We start from the raw sequence: 12,645 nt of genomic DNA, 5'->3' as shown, positions 1-12,645 counted from the left end.
GTTTTAAATCTCTTCTTAAACGAAAAAACTATTTTTTTTTTCGCGTAAATTTCTTGCGAAAATTTTTTTTCCCAACCACAATTATAACAATTTTCGATTAATTTAAGATATTTCATAAGATTTTCCATAATAAAAAGTGTTTAACATAAAAATGCAAATGTTCTCTGAAAGTTTCAAAAATCTCCAACAAACTTAAATGCAATAAAATCATCGGTATCTTGCCTTAAATTGGTTCATATTGCTAGCAAATATAATTCTAAAAATAGTCTGCGGCCAAAATTGCCATTAAAAGATACACAAAAAAAAAAAAAAAATAAAAAAAAAGAAAAACAAATTAAAAAAAACAAAAAATTTTTTTACAAAAAAATATTAAAAATTTTAAAAAAAAAAAAAAAAAAAAGGGAAAAAAGCAACAAAGCTTCAAAAAAACAACGCGAAATCCAAAATGTATTCCAAAACGACGACAATTGCGTGATCGAAAATGTGCTTAAATGATAAATAATAAAAAATGTTCCTTTTCTTCTTCGTGCCGTATTCCTCTTCTAATGCATATATGAATGACCTGATTTTGAAATATTCTTTTAGATTCTCTTTCTCCTTCGAAACGAGAGCAAGCAATAATATTTTGTTTTAATTATAAATAAAAAAAAAAAGGAAAAAAACATATATATATATAAACTTTTCTATTGTTCTTAATTTTTTTTTATATATATATATGTATATATATATGTATATATATATATATATATATGTATATATATATTTGTATATGTCGTGGCCTCATCCTTACCTTTCATCATATTTATCTTCATTTAGCTTTAAAAGTGACGCTTCAGTTTCGCATACCACAACGAGTACAACTTCAACTAAATCGTTGGAGGGACTTTGTGGTTCACCAAGTCTACCTTTATTTAATACACAAATAAATCGTCAACAACCGAATGTTTCGCCATTCTTTACTTTGACACGTTCGCCTACACAATCCGTACAAACGTCAGTTGTGATTAAAAGCAGCAGTAATTTCTCAACGCCATCACAATCTGCCTTTACGTCTATAGCTGCAAGTGCTATTTCAGCATCATCGACGCCCTCATCACCGGTCAATAATTTAGCGCATAAAACATCCACAAATAGTGCCATTAAATCGATAAATATGAGCAGCGTTACCGATATTTTAGAATTATCGCCAATATCGGGCAGTGATAATAATACCAATATAACTAACAATGCAAGCGAATCACGAATAATTGAAATGTCTAGTCTGGAACTGGACGTTGATATGCCCGAAATGAAATCGCCTGAGAGTCAAACAAACGCTTCGTCAACGTGCGGTATCGTACGTACAAATAGTGTGCGCGCGCGAGCCAATATGTTTCAACAATTGCAGAAGAAGCCGAGTGCTGTTAACTCAAATCGGGAAGAACGCACTTCACCGAAGAGAGGTAAGTATCACTCTTTATTCTTTTGATATGTAATAATCATATATATGTATGTATATATAGATACATTTTTTTTTTTTTTTTTTTTTTTTGTTTATCTAAAAATTATCGCTAAATAATGCATTAACGAGGTCTGTTATCAGGTATTAAATATCTATTTTATTCCCGTAATGGTTCGCTAATTGTTTCGTAATACGTATGTATGACTGTCGTAATTGTATGAAACGATACACACATTACCAGCAACAATAGATCTTAGAGAGTAGTCTCTCTTAATGGCAGACATGTTTAATTAGAGGGATCTTTGAGTTCGCTTCCAAGGAACTTTTGAGTTCGTTGCAATGCATAGTTTTAGCTTGAAATTTGCGCTTACAAACCGTATCTAAGGTGTCGCTTCCGCGGCAAACATATTAACGTCGCCGACATGAAGAGATATAAAAAAAATTCTTGGCTACTGACAAAAAAAAAAAAAACGGCTATAGTAGGACACGGCAGTTATTCGTGTAATGACTTTTTGAAGCATGGGAAGGGGTAAAAAAAGTGATCCGAAACGAATCATTTCCAACTGCGTTTGTCCTTGGGCCAAATAATCCTCTGTCCGCCAAATTATTGAACACAAAAAAAAAAAAAAGACGCACAGACTGGCAGACAAGTTGAAATCAGAATCACAATTTCTGAATCGATCGACTTCTATATTTTTTATTAATTAATTTTCAACTTCATTTGCGATCGCTTGATAATATCCTTTGATTTTTTAAGTAGCCCTTTAAATTTTGTACTCACTGTAGGGACATATGAGGAGCGTGAATAATGGAATCACTATAGAAAAGTAAATCAGCCATTTTGTTTTTACTACTCCCTGCCTTTAAAACATATTCAAAAATCCACAAAGTCCGTCCCAAACTCAATGAGAATCGCAATGCTTTTTCGTCTTTTTTTTTACTTCTTTACTTTCTTCAAATTTGTAAGGCTTTTCCTTAGTAGGAAGTTTGAAGAGACCACGTAATTAGTTTTGAATAAATATCAAAATAATTTTTCGATTTTTGTTAGCTTACATTCAAAAATTAAGTGTGCGAAAATAGACAAAACAACAATTGATTTTTAGATTTTATAAGCTTAGTTGAAAAAATTAAATGTGTACTGAAAACGGTGCATATGGAACAGAGACCGTGTAAATGGCATTATGTGGCAATGACAACAATTAATTTTTAGATTTTGTTAGCTTGCTCGAAAAAATCAAATGTGTACTGAAAAGGGTACATCTGCGGCAAAGAACGTGTTAAAAGATGTGATCTAAATTGAGTACAACATATTCCATGCTTTAAATAACAAGAAAAAAAAAAAAAAAAAAACAAGAGGACAACAACAAACCACTTAAATATATTAAAACGTATTCGCACATATTATCGCTTTCGATTAATCGAATTCAATATAAATGGATTTAGATAATGGTTGAATAATGTTTTCATAAAAATTTTAAATAGGTTCTCATCATATTTATGAATTTACTTGAAAATCTCTATTATTTTATTTATTTATTCAACAATTGTTATTATTATTATTTTTTTAATATTTCAGTAACATCACGTCCATCGCCTTCTTCGACAATTGTGATCCGGAACAATAATAATAACGACCATGCAAATAAAACGTTGCAAATAGCAAACAATAGTCAGCGAACGTTGAATACGACGGACGATGAAATCGGTATGTTGTGCAAATTTAAAAAATCCACCACTAATTCTGAATCTCCTAAATTTTCTAATGGATGCAATGTGTTTTTGTTTTTCGTTTGCTCATTGAATGCAATTTTTGTTGTTGTTGTTTGTTTGCAATTATATTATTTGTTGTTTTTTAATACTAATAATATCAACAATTCGAATAAAAAATACCAATAAATATATAAAATGTTAATGATACAAACAAAAAAAAAAAAAAAAAAAAAAAAAACAAAAAGAAAAAACAATGCTCTTCATTTTCTATCCCAATTGAAAAATTAAAAGAAAGAAAAAAAAGAAGCTGAAATTAAAAATTTTTTTCTATAGTTTTTACTGCTACTGCCTTCTGGTTTTTTTTTTTTTTTTTCTTTTTTTTTCTAACCAAACGATAAACAGTAAACATGTTATTGGTGCCTGCTTATCTTGTACTCTCTCTCTCTCTCTATCTCTCTCTCTCTCTCTCTCTCTTTCTCTCTCTCTCTTTCTCTCTCTCTCTAAATTATACCCGTACAAAGTTTTGCATTAACTTACAATGGAATTTTTCTTCTTTCATAATTTGTTGTTTTCTAAATCAATAGCAAACAACACAACACCTTCGATTTCATTGAAATTTAGTTATTATTAAGACATTTATACGCGTGTGTATGTGCTGTTGTGATTCAATTGCTTAATAAAATTGTTGCATTCGCTCAAATTAATTAACTTTGGAGAACATAATTTATAAATATATATATACATATATATAAATATATATATATATATATACATATATACAGATATTCATTACTCCTTGGGTTTACTAACTTTATCAAAGCCATTGTAACATTCGCTGAAAAATTCATAAATTATTATATATCGGGGTATCAGTAGTTACGTTACGTTTCATTCACATTCACCTGTTGAGATCTTCGATCTCATTCAAAATAATTAGATAATGGGCGCAAACAATTCACTCGATTTATTTCGAATTAGCTTTGACAACCGTTTGAGAAGAATTATCATCGATGGATTTAATTCAAATTCGAATTACGGTTAGATAAATGCAAGAGTCGCTGTAGTCTCTCTATTCTTTCTGTTTCTTATCTCTTCCCAATGTCCTTTGCGTGACAGAGAACCCTCTTTACTCATTTACAGATGACAGTGCCTTTTTTCACTCACTCGGTTTCCTTCAAGAGCAACAACAAAATAAGTAAATATTGCTTGATTGAGTGATGAATGATAACGAAGATCGCGCAGAAAACTATCTTAATGCGGTCGGGTAAATGGGGATAAATTTCTCCATCTATTCATGGAAAAAAGTAAAAATAAACAATTTCCTCTCCCTAGGGATTTTCTGGTCATGAGAATAAAAATTAAATGACATGCATCGAACAGAACATGAATTCGAGGCGTTGAACGATCAAAGGTTTAGATTTCTTTCTTACTTCAATGCAGTCGATATGTAGGGAGAGAAAGGACGCAAATTATATAAGTACAGCATTAGACTACATTACGCCAACTTTCGAAGAGCGTTTAGCGTGTGAGGAGGCCATGGGATGCCGAAAGCCAACCTAATCGTGTACATTGTTGAATGCTTTCAAGCAAGATTTGAAAGCTTGGGGGCGTCCTGCCTGTGATAATAGTACTCGTTGAATAACTCTTTGAAAGGAATTACTTTAAATCACCCGTGATACTCAATGATACAGTTGATGCAACCCAAATGGCGGCCTTAATATCGTATTTGATTTAACAAAAACTGTTTACACAAAAACTTGTACTGAAATATTTATGCGAGACAAGGATCTTATCAGGATATTTATACTTGATTTGAATAAATGCTTCGACAGTGTTGATCTAGAATGCAAAAAAAAAAAAAAAAAAAAAAAAAAAAAACCAAGTCACTATTTGTCGTGTAAGTAGATCGATCTCGTGTATCAAGGAGATAGGGTATAACAAGATTCGTCTTGAATTCTTTTTTTTTTTTTTTTTTTTTTTTAATAAACTCTTTCGTGTTTTTTCATTTCATTTTATTACATTTTAATCGCTTTATTATAATGTTGCGCATGCGCTTCTTCTTTTCATTATGATTACGATTATTATTATTATTGTTATTATTACTCCATTACTGCATATTTTTTTCATTTCTATTTTCATTTTTATTTATTTATTTTTTTTTTTCATTTCCTTTCAATAAATGCATACAGAGGTGGTTTGGTTTGATTTCGCTCGCGCGTTTATTTCGCTTTTCAATTAAATAAATCATTTTTCTTTTTCATGCTTTGCTTTTGTCATGATTTCTAATCTATCTATATATATATATATATATATATACAGATATGAAAAAAAGAAGTGATATATATATATATATATATATACATGTATATGTATATGGGAATGAATGTATGTATGGGCGCGTGTGTGTGTGTATACGTGCAAGTATGTATGTGTAAAATGAATTGATTTGTTTTTTCATTTTTACATAATTTCCTCTAATAAATGAAAGGAAACATTGCATTAAGTCATACGGTAATTAATCTGCTTTCACATACACACCACTCACTTGCTCTGTTCGGCTTATAAGGAAGAAATCATTGCTATTTATATATAAGAAAATGTGATTATTTTATTATTTTATTTATTATCATTATTAATATCACATAAAAAAAAAAATAAAATCAATCTATTTCACTCTGTATAGATCGTTTTTTTGTCTTTTTAAAAATCTTTTTCCATCGGAAATTATGGTTGGCTTTTAATTTTTAATACAAGAACAAAAAAAAAAAAAAAAGTATTAAATCGAATATCTATCTTATCGGTACATTTAGGCTCTCGTTTCGTCCATCTACACTGATATATTATTTCAGTACCGAGAATGAATTGTTGTTAAAATTAAAAATAAAATGGAATTAATTTTAGATTCAATTCGATACTGTATTGCAAAATGCGAGACCCATTCGCTTAGATATACTGCGTATATCGCATATATGCATTTCAAAATATATTTTTATCCAATTTATCAGCATAACGCATCGAACACAATTGTAAAAACTAAAAGCCATCTTTATAATTATATGACAAGAATAAAACAAAAAAAAAAAAAAAGAGAAAAGGTTATAGTAGTGAGCCGCGTCTCATCATTAAATACCCCATCACCATCTTACAATTACTTAAATAATGACTTTAGGTGTTATGTCCGAAGTGGACGGAAAAGTGGTCCGAGATCCGAAGCATTTTCAATAGCCAAAAGTGGTCTGTATACGAAATTGGAAGATGGACATACGGACAGACACGCTTTAACCAAATCAGAAAATAATTCTAAATCGATTGATATAGTAAAAGTCGGCACTAACGCAAGTCGTCGCAAAAACTTAATATATTCTCGTACAGCAACTGCTGTAGGATGTAAATAAAAATCAATGCCTTGCGCAGACAAGTTGATAGCAGCCGTCGTAACTTGACCTCTTTCATTTCATTTATTTTCGGGTTAACTGCTATTACTACTGTTGTACACAGCAAGAGTCAGCGAAGCGGTGTGTATGTTCTTACTTCTAAGAAGTATCTCTAATAGTTGTTTTGAATGCCGAGTCTCCAGATTTACGTTTGCGGAACGTTTAGAAAGCAGTCCACTGGTTTTCTCCCTATTTTTTTTCCCCCTTTTTTTTGATTAATCAAAAAGTGAGAAAAGTATTAAGTCCATCTTACATAGATAGTAGTAGCTAGGCTAGCTAGGTAATCTATTGTGATCTTTTCAGAAATCAGTCAAATTGTCATCTGATATGTGTATGCGTTGTGTGTGTTTGTGTGTGTGTGTGTCTAATTCATTTATCTCTTTTCCTTAACGCTTGACCTTTAAAGCTAAATGTATCTTTAGGCTTCCGCTCGAGGCTGATGATCGTCGTGCCCGTCCTCTTAACCATCATAAGCACATTATTATTATTATTTTTTTTTTTTGTTACTAATTATTTTAATTTTAATTAATTATCTTTTATTTATTTATTTTTTTTAATTTTTCTTAAAATTTCTTTTTATATTAATTAAATTCATTTAAAATTTTTTCTATATAAATACACTTTGCATGACACTTCTTTACTCCTTGGTTTCTCGATTCATTCAATTGATAAGTCTTTGTATGTATTCATTAAGTAAAAGTTAATTCACGTTCATAACATTCTCTGCTGAATCAGTTCCTGTACCAGCAGCTTCTTCGACGATGGCAAGGAGATTTTTTCAGTTTTGTCAAATGCTATAGGTGTTGTTGTTATTCTATTCTTTTTATTTGAGTGAAGTAGTTCTCGACAATTTTTCAAGCACAAACATCTTACAGCTTTAAGATCACGTCTTGGACTAAAACGGCTTTGGGTCTGCAAGCCATCCAATTTGGACTTGCAAGCATTTTTTGCTTCCTTTTTGCAACCAAAAAGTTCATCCTTTCTTCGCCGCTGTTAGTCTGAAATCGTCATAGGAATTGATTGACTAAAAAGTTCTGCGTTATAACAGTGTCAGAGTAAAATTTCACTAAAGCTGAGTCGTTGTCAAGTGATTGAAATTTTACACCGAGCCGGAAATGCATTGGTATTCTGTAAGGAAAAACAAATTTCAGAATATTAAATAGTAAGCAGTGAAAATTGAAGATCTCTCTCTCTCTCTCTCTCTCTCTCTCTCTCTCTCTTTCCTCTATTTTTAGTGGCCTATGCCACTTGTGGTACAAGGGTGTATTAAGTTTGTCCGGAATCATGCAACGGCCAGATGAATTTGAGATGGACCCGACTTTTATTATACCGATCGATTCAGTTTTACCTGCCGATTTGATTGAGGCTTGTCTGTCGCAGTTTTTAAAATAATTCGATGAAATTTGGTACGCAGACATTATTTGGCCCACGAACGAACGCTATTAAGAAATCTTTGGATCTCCGACCACTTTCCATATAATGCCCTGTTTTGAGAAAATGGTTAAATGAATAACTGTAGTGATGATTGTGGTATAGGGTATCTTATGACATGTCGACTTTTTATTACATAATCGTTAACACGCGAACACTGCTTAAACCTTAAAGATACAGTTCGTTATGATGTTTCATTGAAGCCCGCCCGTTCCGCATCACTCGTTCACTTAACTTATGAAAAGTTAAAGTAAGCTTTACGTAGGTCGCTTGGACCATCATTTAAGGAATTTAGTGTTATTGTAAATATTCTCTCTATAACCATTTAGATAAATGTGTTTATAATTATAAGCATTAATAAGCATAAATATGTTTATTAACTAACTTACCTTAGGTTGTTACATAAGACTTTCGGTTCGAAAAGTGTGTTCGTTCGGAGCAAAATTATGTTTTTCATATCATTCCGAAGATCGATCAGCTCAAATATCATACAGTTGGTTGGTTGGCCTTTCAGTTTTCTTTTACAGTAGAGTTTACTTAGCTGAAACTGAGTTAGATGGAAGCAAGACAGTGATCTAATCAAATAAGTAAAATAAAAAAAATAAAAAAATAAACATTTCTTCTACTCATCGAGAATTTTGCCCGAAAAAATGTTGGCTCTAATAATAAAAATGAAAGAATTGCTTAGTTGCGGTAATTTCGTTTTTCCTCCTTCCCAACGTGTTCGTGCAATCGAAATAAAGTCAACGCAAATTTTCTTCCTTCTTTTTAAAGTTAAATTAAATGAGAAACACTTTAAGTGAGATAGATTATGATGTGTTGTTGTTACGCGTTTGGATTGGGTTTCGTAGTATCAGTTTTGAAACTTCAGCTGTTAATATTCCGTTCTAGGGTACATGCTTAACAGTATTCCCGTCTGTTTGTCAACATGCAACACAATATGTGTAACATATTTCTTAATCCAGGTTAATTTATTATTTTTATTTTTTTTTTTATTATTTTTTTAATTATATTTATATATACTGCTGTGTTACACTTGCTATTTAGTTTAGTAGTTTAATTTATTGCGTTCATGTTCTCTTGTATACGCGCAACTCTTTATTTTTATGCTTTTTATTATAAAGACTTTCCTCTATAAAAGCGGCGAGAATTTGAAATGAATTTTTAAAATTGTAAAAACAATGACGACTCGATCTTGAATTTTGTTGAGGTGAAAAATTTTGAAAAAAAAAAAAAAAAAATTTTTTTTTTAAATTATTTATCCTGCAAGTTATGCTAAATGCAATAAGAAAAAGAAAAAATTCCGTTGGTTGGTTCATATTTTAATGACGAATTTGTATAAATATTGTAATGAAAAGAAAGCAAGATAAGACAATTCAATAATAATAATAATAATAATAATAATAGTAATAGTAATAACAACAACAACAACAACAAAATGGTATTAGAACTTAAATCAAAAACTCGTAAGTGTCTTAACGTAAACTCCTTCGTTGACTGAGTTGTGGTGAAAAAATTTAAATTAATTTTTATATAAATATTTAGAGCCATCCACGTTGTCTTTGTCGGCACGTTTGCGTTTCTTCAGCAGCTTAAGCGATACATCAATTCGCAGTCCGGGACCTTATTCACGTGGCAGCCCGCCGTACAGTTCCATTGATAGTAGCAGCAATGGCAGTTCGTGCACATATTTAACAACGCAACGCAGTACCGCCTCAACAGGTAGTTTTAACAGTTTAACGTCTACACCTATGGATTATACCTCGACTGTGGCACTAGAGAGTCCATCGGTTTCACTTCAAGAAATAGTACGTCATAGGCCATTATCTTTGCAATTAACGCCTACCGGTCATGAGCATAACTCACTTCCGTCTTACGATCATGCAGACGCTGCGAGTGCTGTTATTAAACCAGATATAGTTAAAACCTCTCCTTTCTTACAGGGGAAAATACCGAATAAGACTGATCCTGTAAGTTCGATAATTGAGCAACCGATTACACCCACTTCTACGTTAACACCCACCATGAAACGTATTAAACTTAAGATTATTGGAAAATTAATGCTGCCACGCACTTTTCAGAGTAATGATCGCAATAATAATATCGACAAGGAATCGAAACTTGTTAGCGATGACGACGACGACACTGTCACCGAGAGCGGCTTTGATTGTACCGAAAGTGATATCGCAATGCCACCGAAAAAAATTGGAAAAATTAAATCGCTTTTCATTGAGAACTGTAATCAATTACCGCAACGTCAAACGTTACCGTCTAGCAATAAATACATGAAAATGGACTTAAAGTCACCGCCATACAATATGTTAGGTTCACTTGAGAATAGCATGACAAATGGGCATTTTAATGCACTTCCCGATAATAATTCGAATGGAAAGCTAAATAGCGCCGACAATAAATCAGAGCAACATCACTCCGACGAAAGCAGCAATGATTCGGGTAAAGAAAATATCGATGTCCTGGTCGTCAATGAACACACTAAATCTGTTGTGGAGACAAGGAGGAAATTTTCTCGCAAACCACCTAACAGCAACAGCAGCAACAACAACAACAACAACAACAACAACAACAACAACAACAGCAACAATATAAATAACCAAAGTTTATGTCATGGAAATTCAACCTCACATTCAAGACCTCTTAGCCAGCAATTAAATTCAAATTCAATGATCGAAAATGGCAAGACTCCGTCGCCGAACAATCATTTGTCCAATAAATTCGCAAAATATTTTGGTGAGACAATGACTACTGAGAGGCAGATCAGTCCTGGAAATTTCACCCAACACTCACGACCCCTTAGCCAGCAATTAAGTTCAAATTCAATGATCGAAAATGGCAAGACTTCGTTGCCGAACAATCATTTGTCTAATAAATTTGCAAAATATTTTGGTGAGACAGTGACTGCTGAGAGGCAGATGAGAACCACGTTAACGAAAAGTAAATCATTTTCATCCACATACATTAAATCAGTCCCAGATGTTTGCCAAGTGAAGCCACAAACTCCGCGCAACGATATCATAAAAGAAAGCTACGATGTTCGTCGCACGCCATCAATACAAACAACATCTCAGAGATCTCTGGTTGGCTTGCGCAAAGGACATTTATGGTCTAACTATACTCCCATCCAACAACACTCGAGACGCGGTATTAAGCGTAGATCGCCTGTATATCAAAAAATTACAAACTATGATCAAATTATTGTTACTGAGGATGAATTGAAAAATGCTGATCAAGCTTTTGATCAAATTTGTCGTACTATGGATGACAGCGAAATTCAGCAGTTTAGTGAAGAGTTTGATAAACTATTTAAAAATATTCTCTGATTGTATGGGTGGATGGGCGAGTTATTTTGTTACATTGCCGCCACCGCCGCATTATGACGTAAGACTCGATTTTGATGTAAACGATTTTTAAGAGTATCTTGTTCTTCCTTTTCGCAAATTACTTTGTCTAAGAAGAAGAGGAAATTCATGTCCGCTTATCCTCGCCGTTATTGCATTTGCAACAGAGAAAAAAAAAATGAATTTCAAATTTTTAGTTAGCAGCCGTGCCATGCCGTGCCGTCGTCGTCTCATACGCGCAATAGAATTAGATATCCTTTTAAAGTATGTCTCGTTCCCCGCCACCATCTCCAACACCCCCTGATCCACGGAACCTATCATCTTCTTCTTCTTATTCCGCTTCCTGCATTTTTTTGTTTCGTCATCCTCTCCCACCTACAGTGCATATCGTCTTTTCCATACATATATATATATATATATACATATATATTTCGTTTTCAAATGCAAACCGTATTAGTAAAGAGAAAAAATCATTTGGCAACGTAAGCAGTGGATATAAGCAACAAGCGTCAACGCAAATGTATATATATATATATATATATATATATATATCGAAATCATGGAATGCACAATGATGGGCTTTCGTATCCTCAGAGGGTTTTGCAAACGAAATGCGCTATGAATTTTGTCAATTTTTTTTAATTTCTTGCTTTTCGAGATTTGATCAAAACGATTTTTACGATTTTGAAGGCGGTTCTGAATCTTTAAACCGCAAAATTAATGAATCAATCAATTAAGCAGAATATTGCAAAGAGGATCCGATGACTGTCTCTATGAATTTCCCCTTTTTTTCATTGCTTACTTGCGAAGCTTACTTAACAGATCCCGAACAATAGTTAAATAGGCGCGATTATGGCACCTAGAGTCTGGCAAATTAAACATATCAATTCATTCCCTGTCCTCGCTTAAGCCCATGTCCTCACATCATCCTTGATGGCTTAGATATTTCTAATGAATTTCTCGATGTGAAACTTCACTTTGATCACGAAAACTTCTTTAGTTGTCAGTGTGGGTTTGTGTTGACTTCACAATATAAGAGATTTTTTTTTTTTACCGGACCCTTGGTATCAGAGAAGAAAAATTGAAAATGCAAAATTAATTTAGTTAAAAAAAAAAAAGGAAAAGAAAACAACAGCAACAACAATAACAACAACAACAACAAATTATAAAACAATGCAAAGAGTACCTTAAAAATTGTATAAAATAATAATATAACATATTTGTACTTAATAAAATACCTGAGTTGAAAAACGAACATCAGAGGCATACGTTT

The 12,645-nt window shown here is 32.4% G+C and overlaps 1 protein-coding gene across 9 annotated transcripts in view; it reads left to right on the top strand.

Moving 5' to 3' along the window:
• The window catches only part of LOC119632721 (supervillin), a 297,800-nt gene that overhangs the window by 158,956 nt on the left and 126,199 nt on the right, over positions 1–12,645 (top strand). For 8 of the 9 annotated variants that reach the window (XM_038025795.1, XM_038025798.1, XM_038025797.1 and 5 more), the window contains 2 exons: positions 817–1,442; positions 3,018–3,146. In XM_038025795.1, the coding sequence (XP_037881723.1) occupies positions 817–1,442; positions 3,018–3,146 (755 nt within the window). Of the gene's footprint in view, positions 1–816; positions 1,443–3,017; positions 3,147–9,561; positions 12,480–12,645 lie in introns of those variants that run through there. The other variant, XM_038025799.1, reaches the window with a different exon arrangement.

This window comes from Glossina fuscipes, unplaced genomic scaffold, assembly GCF_014805625.2.
Source record: "Glossina fuscipes isolate IAEA_lab_2018 unplaced genomic scaffold, Yale_Gfus_2 1, whole genome shotgun sequence".
In the NCBI taxonomy this organism is placed as follows: Eukaryota; Metazoa; Arthropoda; class Insecta; order Diptera; family Glossinidae; genus Glossina; species Glossina fuscipes.
Note: the sequence above shows the minus strand (reverse complement) of the source record. Positions and strands in the feature narration are given on the sequence as shown.